Here is a 12,036-nt window from a genome sequence, read left to right as displayed (position 1 = left end):
GCCCGCTTCAGATTCTGTGTCTCCCCCTCTCTCTGCCCCTCCCCTGCTCATGCTCTGTCTCTCTCTGTCTCAAAAATAAATAAAAACATTAAATAATTTAAAAAAAGAGATGACGGAGCAGTATATTTTAGTAGGAGGTGATAGGTTTTTACTTTACTAAACAGTGCTAATAACAAATAGAATTGGAATCAGGGAACTACTCACTTTGAGGGGCTTCCAAAAAGCCATAGTATTGATATTACATACATTACAGTTCCAGAACTCAGCCTTGCAGAGAGGCAGATACTTTGTTTGAACCCCATAAAAGCTTTGGAAGGCATCCAGTGTATGGTGCGAAGAACCTGGGTTCCGATGTCAGACAGCTCAAGGTTTCTCGGTCTGCCCTCTGCTAGCTGTGTGACATCCTACAAGTCGTACGACTCCTAGAATTACTGCTAGTGAAAACGAGACCATCTCATATGTATTGAGTTTTATACTCGGTGCTTTATCATGTCTTATATTTATTATCTCATTTAATCCTCATGTAAACCTTATGAGAGAGGTACTTTATCATCATTTTATGAATGAGTAGAGGGAGAACCTAATTCTTCAAGTACACACAATTAGCATAGGATCTGGGGCAAGAAGCAAGTTGTTCTGCCTCCGCGTTCCAAATTTTAGCCACGGTCACCTGCCTCTCTGAGCCTCAGTCTCCTTGTCTGCAAGGTCAAAACAATAACTCTCTTGTAGGGTTGGCATGAGGCTCAGAGATCATGGAATAAGGCACAATGCAGTGACTGCTTCTGAAGCTGACAATTCATCATCTCTGACAGCAGTATTGCTATTAGCAGTGATCATAATATTAATCAGTTTCTAACAGGAAGGAGTCACACATGCTTTCTTCTTTGCATACATATCTCTGTGGACAGAGCCAAGCTCTACTCACTTAAGAAAAGCTGGTTGAATTACTACAGTTTCATCAGGGCCAATGAGCAGGGTCACCAGTGACTCAAGCACCTGATTTGTGACCATTTGGATGCCTGCCTAGAGGTATCAACCCTCTAGTAACATGCTCCTTTCTGTAAGATAGCTTTTCTCCTTCGTATGGGACGTTAGCCATGGATCTGGGTCCAAAATCCACACGTGGTATAATTTGTGTCTTTAGCTTCTTCCCACAAAGAGAAGATTTTCCTGGTGGCAATGCTAGCTGCTATTGTGGGATTTTGCCCAGGAAACTGTCAAGTTATCTGACCCTATAGCATTACATACATTTTTGCAGACTGTGGCAAAATCAGAAATCTCTGTGCAAGGCAGCCACATCCATAGCAGACGTCTGTTCAACAGTCTGCACTCAAATGCCAGTCCTTTCTAAAACGCTAACACCTAACAGAGAGCAGCATTGCAAAGCATCAGTCACTACATAATTGTGCACTTAAGGTCTGGAAGGTGTAAACATTAAAGATACACCTTTTTGCTATGGAGCTACTTTTATTTGTTTTTAATTTTTTTTAATGTTTGTTTATTTTTGAGAGAGAGAGACAGAGCGTGAGCAGGGGAGGGGTAGTGAGAGAGGGAGACACAGAATCCGAAACAGGCTCCGGGCTCCAAGCTGTCAGCACAGAGCCCCACGCGGGGCTCGAACCCACAGACCGCGAGATCATGACCTGAGCCAAAGTCAGACACTTAACCAACTAAGCCACCCAGGTGCTCCACTATGGAGTGACTTTTAGGCTAGACATACAGAATGCAACAGCTGCTGTCCAAAGCCTCCCTGCACCGAGATGCTTGTCTGGAAAAGCCAAGCCTGGCCAGACCACTTCTATTCCTCAGAGGACCCTGCGCGTTGTCACCCAATGTTCTCTTACCCCACAGCACATGGACAGACAAGGAATGCACAATCCATGTCTAGAGCCCCTTCTGCTCCTGCCCTACAACCATGATGGCTCAAAACCATAGGTCATATGAATGGTACTTGGCTAGTATGTCACACAATTATTTGAACATGCTACTAGGCTAAAATCTCCATTTCTTTATTTTTAAATGTTTGTTTATTTGTTTGTTTGTTTGTGAGAGAAAGCACCACCTGCAGTGTGTGAAGCAGTAGTGGGGAGGGTAGGGGAGGTGTCCTCTGGGTTCCTAAGTGGATAAAGCAGGTTATCTTAAGCACAGAGCCTAAGAAAGGCTGGAACCTGCCTTGTTAAGAGCCACACCCACCGCTTTCCACTTAAACTTGATTATTTGACAAGCCTGCCCCAAAGCTCCCTGATAGGGAAATAGAACAGACAGACTTGAAAGACACCTCTGATCCATGAAAGTCAGATATTATCTGCAAGGATTTATCTTATCTTTCAAGACTCTAATCTTTCTAAATAGGCTTGTTTCCTATCTGTTCAGCCCTTCTAGGAAGCTCGGTGTTTTATTTCTAGTAACAACCAACTTTTTACCCACATTTGATCTTGGGCCTCACTTCACTTCTCTTGGCCTGCTTCCTCATTTGAAAAATGAGACAATTAGACTAGAAACAGGTCTCCAGCCCCTTGTAATTTTAATGTACCCTAATCTGTGACTTCTTGGTGACACCTTACTGCCTCATGCTTAATAAAACTATCTGGATGTGATTAGACGAGCAAATAGCAGCTGTAAAACTAGTCTACCCAAAACTCTCCAAAAGCAGAGGTGGTTGGCAAAATTTGGGATTTGCAACAGTTTCTGAGAATCTCCCTCAGTGTCCGTGTTTACCCACAAAAATACCATGGCAATTTTAATGGGCTGAAAATTTTATGTAAAGGTTGAATATAATACCTGAATCTCTTCTGAAATCTGCACCTTTTGTTTATATCGGTGCTGAAGCAAGGTGTTTGAGCATAGCCTGATCCAGGAGAGACTGAAAATCACTGCTTTGGGGGATGCCCCTGGGACCAAGCTGTGAAGCATAGGGAGAAATGTAGGCAGCGAGTTCCTCTTCCCAGCCCCACCACCCTGCCTTTCCGTTCCCTCTGCCCTTCCTTCAGAAGCCCCCTCTCACGGAAGTTCCCCAGAGGTAGGCTGCTCTGAGCTGGAATCATACCCTCAGCACCAGATGTTCGTTTACTCTCCTTTGTTCCAACCCAGCCTGACTGACCATTGGTAACCTGTCCATTACCATTTCCAGATAATTGCATTTTAACTGCCTTCCTTTGGAAAACAGCTTCACATAAATCAGTGGTTCTTAATGCTTTCAGGCCTAATATCTGTTTTATATTCCAACTATTTTGTGACATCTCCTTCATGAAATGAAATGAAAATCACAGAAAATATAACTTACCTACTTACTATATAATGCCAAAATTATTTTTATAAAATGGCCATTAGAAAAGTAACTTTCTAACTGAGGCTGGGTGGCTCAGTCTGTTAAGCATCCGACTTCAGCTCAGGTCATGATCTCGCGGTTTATGGGTTTGAACCCCACATCAGTCTCTGTGCTGACAGCTCAGAGCCTGGAGCCTGCTTCAGATTCTGTGTCTCACTCTCTGCCCCTTGCCCATTTGCCCTCTGTCTCTCTCTCTCTCAAAAATAAATAAACAGGGGCGCCTGGGTGGCTCAGTCGGTTGAGTGTCCGACTTCGGCTCAGGTCATGATCTCACGGTCTGTGAGTTGGAGCCCCGCGTTGGGCTCTGTGCTGACAGCTCAGAGCCTGGAGCCTGCTTCGGATTCTGTGTCTCCCTCTCTCTCTCCCCCTCCCCTGCTCATGCTCCGTCTCTCTCTGTCTCAAAAATAAATAAAAACATTAAAAAAAATTAAAAAAATAATAATAAATAAATAAATAAATAAACATTAAAAAAATTTAAAGAAAAGGGGTGCCTGGGTGACTCAGTTAGGCGTCCGACTTCAGCTCAGGTCATGATCTGGCAGTTTGTGAGTTTGAGCCCCTCATCAGGCTCTGTGCTGACAGCTCGGAGCCTGGAGCCTGCTTCGGATTCTGTGTCTCCTTCTCTCTCTGCCCCTCCCCGACTTGTGCTCTGTCTCTCTCTATCAAAAATAAATAAATGTAAAAAAATAAAAATAAATAAAATAAATTTAAAGAAAAGTAACATATTTTTCTCAAATGGGTGTTAGAAAAGTAACTTCTAATAATACATTTCAATATGTAAAGCTTAGAAGACGTAATAAAGTAGCTCAATGTTTGCTCCATACCTAAAGTCACAGGAACAGCCACAAATAAATTATTGAACTAGTGACAAATACCAAACCCTGCTCACTGGTCCCTAAATGCCAGCAGCATCTCCCAGCCATTTATTGTGACAACCTCCTGCCCATAATTTATTTTTCAAATTGCCTTTTAACACCCTAGATCGATGATCCTGATGTGAGAAGTTTATCCAGTTTAGCAACCTCAAGAGAGGTATTTTGGTTTAAAGAATATTTTTCTGCCTCTGTCACCATGCAACTACTCTGTCCTTTCCCTATTTTTTTCCCCAAAGACTCGGGATATACATGTCACAGTGCATTACAAGCTCAACAATACAAATTAACACTTACGGAGTGCTTCCCACATGTCAAGCACTTTTAAAATACTTTTGTATGTATTAATTTATTTAAACCTCATCACTCCATAAGTAATATTATTATCACTATGTTCCAGGGATGATAATAATAGGCACCGAGAAATTAGGCAACTTGACTAAGAATTACACATCTAGCTACATCTAGCTTCTTGTGGAAATCAACTCCTTTGATTATTATAATAATGTATTTTTAAATTTTTTTAATGTTTGTTTGTTTGTTTGTTTGTTTGTTTGTTTAGAGAGCAAGCCAGGGAGGGGCAGAGAGAGAAAGGGAGAGAGAAATCTGCACTGCACTCTCAGTGCAGAGCCCCATGTGGGGCTCGAACTCATGAGCCATGAGATCATGGCCTGAACCAAAACTAAGAGTTAGACACTCAACAAACTGAGCCACCCAAGATGCCTCCTATAATGATGGAGTTTTATAATTAGCAAAGCACTATCTTTGTTTTTATTTTAGGAAAGAAACATTTCAGGGATGAAAGGATGTTTCTTTTTCCAGAGCCCACGTATCTAAACGTTTGAAATTTGAGCCCATGTTTTCTTGGCTTGCTTTATGCTTTCAGCACGTAATTAGGTAGCTTTCTTAATATTTTCATTCAGTTGTTTCATAATGGATTTTCTCTTCTTGGCATGTCATCTATATACGAAATTGCAGTTCCATTCATTTAAAGACTGGGAATGCAAATCTTTTTTCTGCACTCTCTTTTCATTGCCAACTGTCTTGCATTGAAACAGGCTTGTTTCAGCTGAGTTAAGAGGATGGCCTAAAAAGCACGTTCTGTGCAGAGTGGAGGGACATGTGGTCAGGACTCTCCTAAATGTGTCAGAAATCACAGTCTTGCATCATTCAGGGAGGAAATGCCTTTCTGCCTGGAAATTAGCCACAGAGTTTGTTGGGTTTTTTTTTAATTTTTTTTTAAACGTTTATTTATTTTTGAGACAGAGAGAGACAGAGCATGAACGGGAGAGGGTCAGAGAGAGGGAGACACAGAATCCGAAACAGGCTCCAGGCTCTGACCTGTCAGCACAGAGCCCGACGCGGGGCTGGAACTCACGGACTGCGAGAGGGTTGAACTTTTTACCCTGATGTGGCTCCTTGTAAGGGCAACAAAGTAACGTATTCGAAGCAAACCTACAATGTATTTATTTTTCCTTTCAGAGGGAAAATGATCCCATCTGATCTTGAAAGAAGGATCCTTGAAGCCAAACAGAAAGTAAGTTTTTGTAGAGAGTTAACAAACCAAGGGTACATATTTCTATTTTCATCCAATGGAGAACACACTGTGGCTTTGTTTTAAAAAGAGGACTCAATTCTCAACCTCCAAGCCTTACTGAGAATGTGGGATTTTGCATTCAGTCACTGTTTATGACTCTGAGTTGTAGACTCTGCTTTGGAAAGGTCTAAGTTGCTCTTTAAATAATATACACTGTGGTAATGCACATAGTGATGCTGTAAGAATTTCTAAAGCATTTGTCTTTCTCTGTGCTGAGGGTTGACATTAAACAGACATACATTTGAAAGATCATTTTCACAAGTGGAAAACATCACAATGTTAACGCAGCATGAGTTACCGTTGTATGGGTACTTGAAACGGGCCCATTTTTCCTGCCTACAAATATGGATACGATTGGCTCTCTAAGCATCTTATTTTTTAGGAAACAATTTAGAAGTCTTAGAAGGAGCAAGTTCTGGAGACCTAGAAAGTCATTTACATCTCTGGATGGTTTGCAAACCAGAGAGCTTGTTTGTAGAACTCCCTTAAATGTAACTTTTTTTTTCTTTCTTTTTTTTTTTTTTTTTTTTTTTGAGAGAGAGAGTGAGAGCATGAGGAGGGGAGGGGCAGAGGAAGAGGGAGAGAGAGAATCTTGAACAGGTTCCATGCTCAGCACAGAGCCCGACGTGGGGCTCAATCCTACCTCTCTGGGATCATGACCTGAACCAAAATCAAGAGCTGGATGCTCAACCGACCTAGCCACCCAGGCACCCCTAAATGTAACTTTTAGTGGATATAACCTACAGTTCCTAGTTCAACAGAAAACATACATTTTATTATTATCAACTCAAGAAAAATTATTCCTCTTCATATGCCTTTTTTATTTCCTACACAGTGGCCAGAAGGTTCCCCTTGTTTCTGAAGTGGAACTACTCCTGGTAGCACAAACCATAAGATTAAACCTTTGCTGCCACCTAAAGACAGACTCTGTAACATCCTGTCACATCTCCCGCTATGTTCACACCCTGTTTGAGACATTCTTCTACCTTCTTCCAGCAATTTTCACTTAACCAGGGCCAGAGGACTGCTTATTATATAGTCTTATATATATAAGACTTATATATATAGTCATGGCTTATTATATAGTCTCACACGAACCCGTCCCACCCAAGACACCAAATAAATTTATATCTGAAGATTTTCCAACTAGGAATAATGGGCCGGTCAGATTTCCTTCTCTTTGTTCTTTTGTCTGCTCACTCTAAAGGACTGTTACAGAAAAGGAAGACCAGAGAGTGGGCCAAGGTGGGGGGGAAATCTACCTGGAATAAATAAATGGCTTGTGGGCACCACAAAGCTTCCTCACCTATGGGTCCAGTGCAGCCTCTTCTGAGAACCAGAGTGTCTGTTCTCATGAGACTGACTGACAGGTCCAAGAGAATGGCCTGGAGAACTCAGATCCTGGAGAGTGAACGTACTTCCAGGCTCCAAGGTGTCGATGATCCTGCTGATGTTTCCAAAACTGCAGATGATGGGGGAGAATTTCTACTGTTTTCATCAGCTGTTTGAAAAAATTCTCAAAGCCCTATTTGACCTTATTTGGGGCTTTCTCGTTTGCATAGGGATTTGTTCCTTTCCTTGTGAGTGCCACAGCTGGGACCACTGTGTATGGAGCATTTGACCCCCTCTTGGCGGTCGCTGACATTTGCAAAAAGTACAAGATCTGGATGCATGTGGATGTAAGTATCCCATAGGAACTGCCACTAAAATGCCCTTGCATGTTTATTCATTTGGGGCTCGTGGAATGAAGTCTGTCTTTTCTCTTTTTTTTTTTTTCCTTTGGGAGCTTCTTTTTAGAATAGGGATATTTAAGATTTTAAGATTGCAGAGACAAAGCAGCACACAACGCACATAGCACACAATGTTGAGTAGAGGAAGTTGGAGGCTGATGATGCGTTAATATTCCCAACATGATAATATTCTCATTTCTATGACCAGTATCCAAGCTGAGCACTTAGCTCTCGGTTCATTGGCCCATAACATCCACGGAGGAATGCAGCCTACATACATACATACACAGTCACACACATGCAGATTGTACTTCCCTGTGAGAATGATCAAAAAGGCATAAAGGAGTTACGTTTCCATGGGAAACCCAAAGGATACAAAACTCAAACTCAAGTCAGGTATTTGTATATTTGGAGAGGAAAGCAGACTTGACAGCTTGCTAGGAGATATGGGACACCAATTTCCAATTTCTTAGCTGGGTCACTTAAGAAGACACTTCATATTTGAAATGTTTGGACTCCAGGCCTGGGCACACTAAAATGAAGATGTGCCCACCAAAGCATTTTCAAATGAAAAAATGTCAACTTTTCCATGGACAAAATGAAAAGATTTAAACTTCAACCACTGTAAATCAAAGTCTGGCTCAAAGATCAGCTGTTACCTGCAAAATGTTTGTTACTAATCCATTATTACTAACTAAGGCTGAACCAGGTAAATTTCCACTATCCCAGTGTTATCCTGCATGGCGGGTATCAGTCTTCTTTTCCTTCCCTGATTCACAGTGTGAGTTGTTTCTTAGGCTACCAATGACCCCATCCGTTTTAGAAATGAAGACACTAAGAAAAGGTTGAACAATTCCAGTAGCATTATGACCTGGGTCTCAGAACTGGAGAGCCTGTTAAACCTTGCTAGCTGATTCAGGAAGAGGATTAACCTGACAACATTAAAAATAACAATGTCTGTGTGTCCTAAACCAGTAGATGCTGCTGTCTCCCCTCCAGAATTTCTACTTAAAATAGAGAGATTTCTTAACTAATCGTATTTGCTTTCTTTGAAACATATCAAATTTAGCACTGACTCGTATTATCTTAAATGTTTATACTTTTATAATTAGATTAGAAAAATTCTTAAAATAGTACCCATTTGGAAAATTGGATAATTTTTCAACCTGAAATTATAACAAACTAAAAAATAAGTAAATAAAGCAATTATACCCTAATAGGTGGGGGGTTTTTTCCTTAAAATTATCCCAGGATTATTTTTACCCACAAAGAATGTCAACATTTTCCAATGAATCTCCATCTTGACATTTTTTTAAAAGAGATCACTACATCAGTACACTAATTCAAATCTTCAAACTTGAGTACAAATTTTTAAAAAGCATGTTCCTATCGCTCAGGGAATTGACTGGTACACATTCTTCCTGCTTGTTTCTTTCTTTTTTGGGTAGAGAAATTATCTTATCCAAAAGTACACATTAGTAAAATAGGATCATGAAGCTGCTTATTTCCTCTGGAATTATCCAGACTCGTCAAAGGAGTTTTCCTTACAACTCAGAAGCAGCCTAATGGGTACCTAGCTCATCCTCTGTAATGCCAACTGGGGAGACAATAGGGTTTCTCATTTTGAGATCATGAGTTTCATTAGCACTATGAGTGGTGGTGGTAAGTTGGGGAAAGGATCTTTTTTCTTATGCAGACAAGAAATGTGCCCCCCAATTTGTCTCCTTCCACTTGTATAAATGTAGTGTGGAACCTAAAACCTTAGAACAGCCCCCAATTTAACCTTTGCAAGTCTAGTACCAGAATAAGGTGGCCAACCCCCTAAATTGCCTGGGGTTGAAGAGATCACTTTCACCCCACAAGACTTTCACTGTTCTGGAAGACACCAAACTTTAGAAATCTAGGCAATGAAAACCCACTACCTTTTTCCTTGTATGATCTTCCTTTTGCAGGCAGCTTGGGGTGGGGGATTACTGATGTCCCGGAAACACAAGTGGAAACTGAGCGGCGTGGAGAGGTATGCCCATTTTTCTTGTTAACTACGTAAAGCATGAAAGCTAAATATAAAAGCAAATTGCACACAATTTCTAAGAACTCTTAGAACACAGGTGAGCCCATTTCTGTAGTGTTTGTGTGCCTTGCCTGTGTGGTCATTGACACATGTGTATTATGTGTAAACAACAAAAAGAAATCAAATTCCCATATCAAGTGGCCCAAGCAGAATGTTTCTCCAATAGAGATTCCTAACTGCAGTCCGTGGTTGGCCAGAGGACTCAGGAATGACCTTCCTAGAATCTCTGAACCAACTACCAAAGTTGTTTAAAACCTCTTAGCAGGTCATAGTTTTCCAGGGAGAGGATCTGCAGGTCATAGTTTTCCAGGGAGAGGATCTGTAGCTTTCATGCTTCATAAAAGGATAATATTGACTGCCTTAAGGAAACCAATAAGTAAATTTGCACCCTTATAGTTTATTAGTGTTGCAAGCATGGGTCTGGGGTTTGATACAGCCCACTGAAAGCAAGACATACTTGTGATAACATCATCTCATGGTTATAATTCCATGATAATTTTTTTTTACATAGTTCTGATTGATGCAGCAGAGTACCTTTTCTTTCTTCCCCAAAGACTAAGCAGTAGATGGTTGAGAAAAGCAAAGGAGGTTATATTTGATTAGCATAAAACATATGCAGGTCTGAAGAGAAAGGAAAAAAAATTATAGAATGCAAAATCAGCCCCAGGCTTTGCTGACCATGTGCAAAGGAAGCTCAACGTTCCCAGTTCTCCCATTACACCATGGCAGGTCAACAGCAATGGTTAGCTCTGACACTCAGGCAGCTGAGAGAGCCTGAGTTCATCCGAGGCCAAGTGCCCCCCATGCCCTGCCAGGTAGCCAGATGCTGCCCAGAAAGAGCTTCCCACTGGCTCTGCCCCTAGACGTCTTGGCACAACTTCTATTCTGGGACGAGGAGAGAGGCCAGTGGAGTGTGGGAGCGTCTGTCAGCACTGGTCGTGCAGGCAGCCAGACCAGAATGAATGCGTGAGGCATGCTCTGCAATACCCAGGCCCATTCACACGCAGAGAGCCCGTGAATGTAGAAAGAGGGGTGGGGGTTACCAAGGCAGAGTCAGGGGCACATTGCCTGATTCATGGAAGACTCGAGATAGACTGGCTGAGGCTCAGGTCAGCGGGATAGCTGTCCCTGAGTCTGCTGGCTGGGGTCAGTGCCCAACTGTAGAACTGCTTATGCTCTCTGATCACTGGTACCCATTTAGGTATGGGAGGCTGAAGGCAGGCATAGCCCCCTCCCAGAGTGAGCCGGTCTTGGCCTCTGCCTCTAGTCCTCAGGTGCTTCTCCCATGCCCAATTTCTTTTTTCCCCGTGAAGATCTGAATGAAACCAGACGCGTAAGGAGGAGGCAATGCACTAAGCAGGGAGAGACAATGCAAAAAAAAAAAAAAAAAGAAAAGAACAGCTTGGAAGGTGCCTGCTCAGATGATCAAAACAAGAACAAAATTCTCGTGCTTTTGAGAGAGGTGGCCTGTACACAGTACTTCTCTCTTCTTTGAGTTTCTTTCTCTCTAGCACAAAAAGTAAGCGTCTATTATTGTACCTTTAATACACCTGGGACTCCCAAGTGCTGAGAGTCACGGAGCGTCCTCCGCCAATGATGACTTAAAAGCTCACTAAATTACTTACCCTGAACCTGGGAAAAATAAACACCCACACACTTTTGTACTAAAGACTATTATTTGAGAGCAAAGCTTAGAACATTCACTGTGGAACATAGAGTCTGTTCCAATGGCCATAGTTCTTGAAACGGTATTATAACTAAATCTACTAAGTGGGATAGCGAAATATGAAGTCCCAAAAAATGAGGGACTGCCACCTGTCTACCTGAGAGCATCCATCTTGCTGACTTATTAGCAAAAGGCACACTATCTTTGGCAAATAAGGTTGTAGGGCCAGTGGAAAGCCCTGGGCATAATGTGTATTGGCTTAAGTTGAAGAAAGAAATTTGCCTCACTTGGGAGTATACATTTTCTCAAAGATTCACTCTAAAGTGGAGGAAATCCATGGACAATTCTTGTCCCCAGATCAAGAGGTTCCCCAGTAGTCACAGGGTCCCCTATGACATCCTTATAACAAAATGGCACGTGTAACCAGAGCCTGCCTGGCTTCCCTTGGAGTGCCTACCAAATTCTCAGAAAGCAACCTTCTTCCTCGCTAACACTGTCAAATTTTCTAGAGATGTCATAGCTGAGAGGGCTTGCCAAAAGCCCTAATACTCCAAAGTATGCTTCTGTGTGATGTAAACTGACTCCTTTAATCCCTCCCCACAGCAGGTTGCTGCTTACCTGTGATAACCCTTTGTGGTGGCCCACTCTCCAGGTTTTCCAGCCCAGCTGGAGGTCCTGGCATGCCTTCTACCATAGCACCAATTATTGCCCTCACCCCTGCCCCGAGAGCTATTTAGAAACTCAATTCAGTAGCTACTAAACCTCTGCCATA

The 12,036-nt window shown here is 42.1% G+C and overlaps 1 protein-coding gene across 1 annotated transcript in view; it reads left to right on the top strand.

The window, feature by feature from the left end:
• The window catches only part of GAD2 (glutamate decarboxylase 2), an 88,737-nt gene that overhangs the window by 46,683 nt on the left and 30,018 nt on the right, over positions 1-12,036 (top strand). Inside the window, exons 9-11 of the mRNA XM_019432596.2 lie at positions 5,683-5,737; positions 7,360-7,476; positions 9,480-9,544. Of these exons, the coding sequence (XP_019288141.1) occupies positions 5,683-5,737; positions 7,360-7,476; positions 9,480-9,544 (237 nt within the window). The remainder of the gene's footprint in view (positions 1-5,682; positions 5,738-7,359; positions 7,477-9,479; positions 9,545-12,036) is intronic.

The sequence above is a fragment of the Panthera pardus genome, unplaced genomic scaffold (genome assembly GCF_024362965.1).
Source record: "Panthera pardus isolate Hobbes unplaced genomic scaffold, ASM2436296v1 HiC_scaffold_6, whole genome shotgun sequence".
NCBI classification, from domain to species: domain Eukaryota; kingdom Metazoa; phylum Chordata; class Mammalia; order Carnivora; family Felidae; genus Panthera; species Panthera pardus.
The sequence above is the reverse complement of the archived record's forward strand: the minus strand, read 5'-3'. Positions and strand labels throughout refer to the sequence as shown.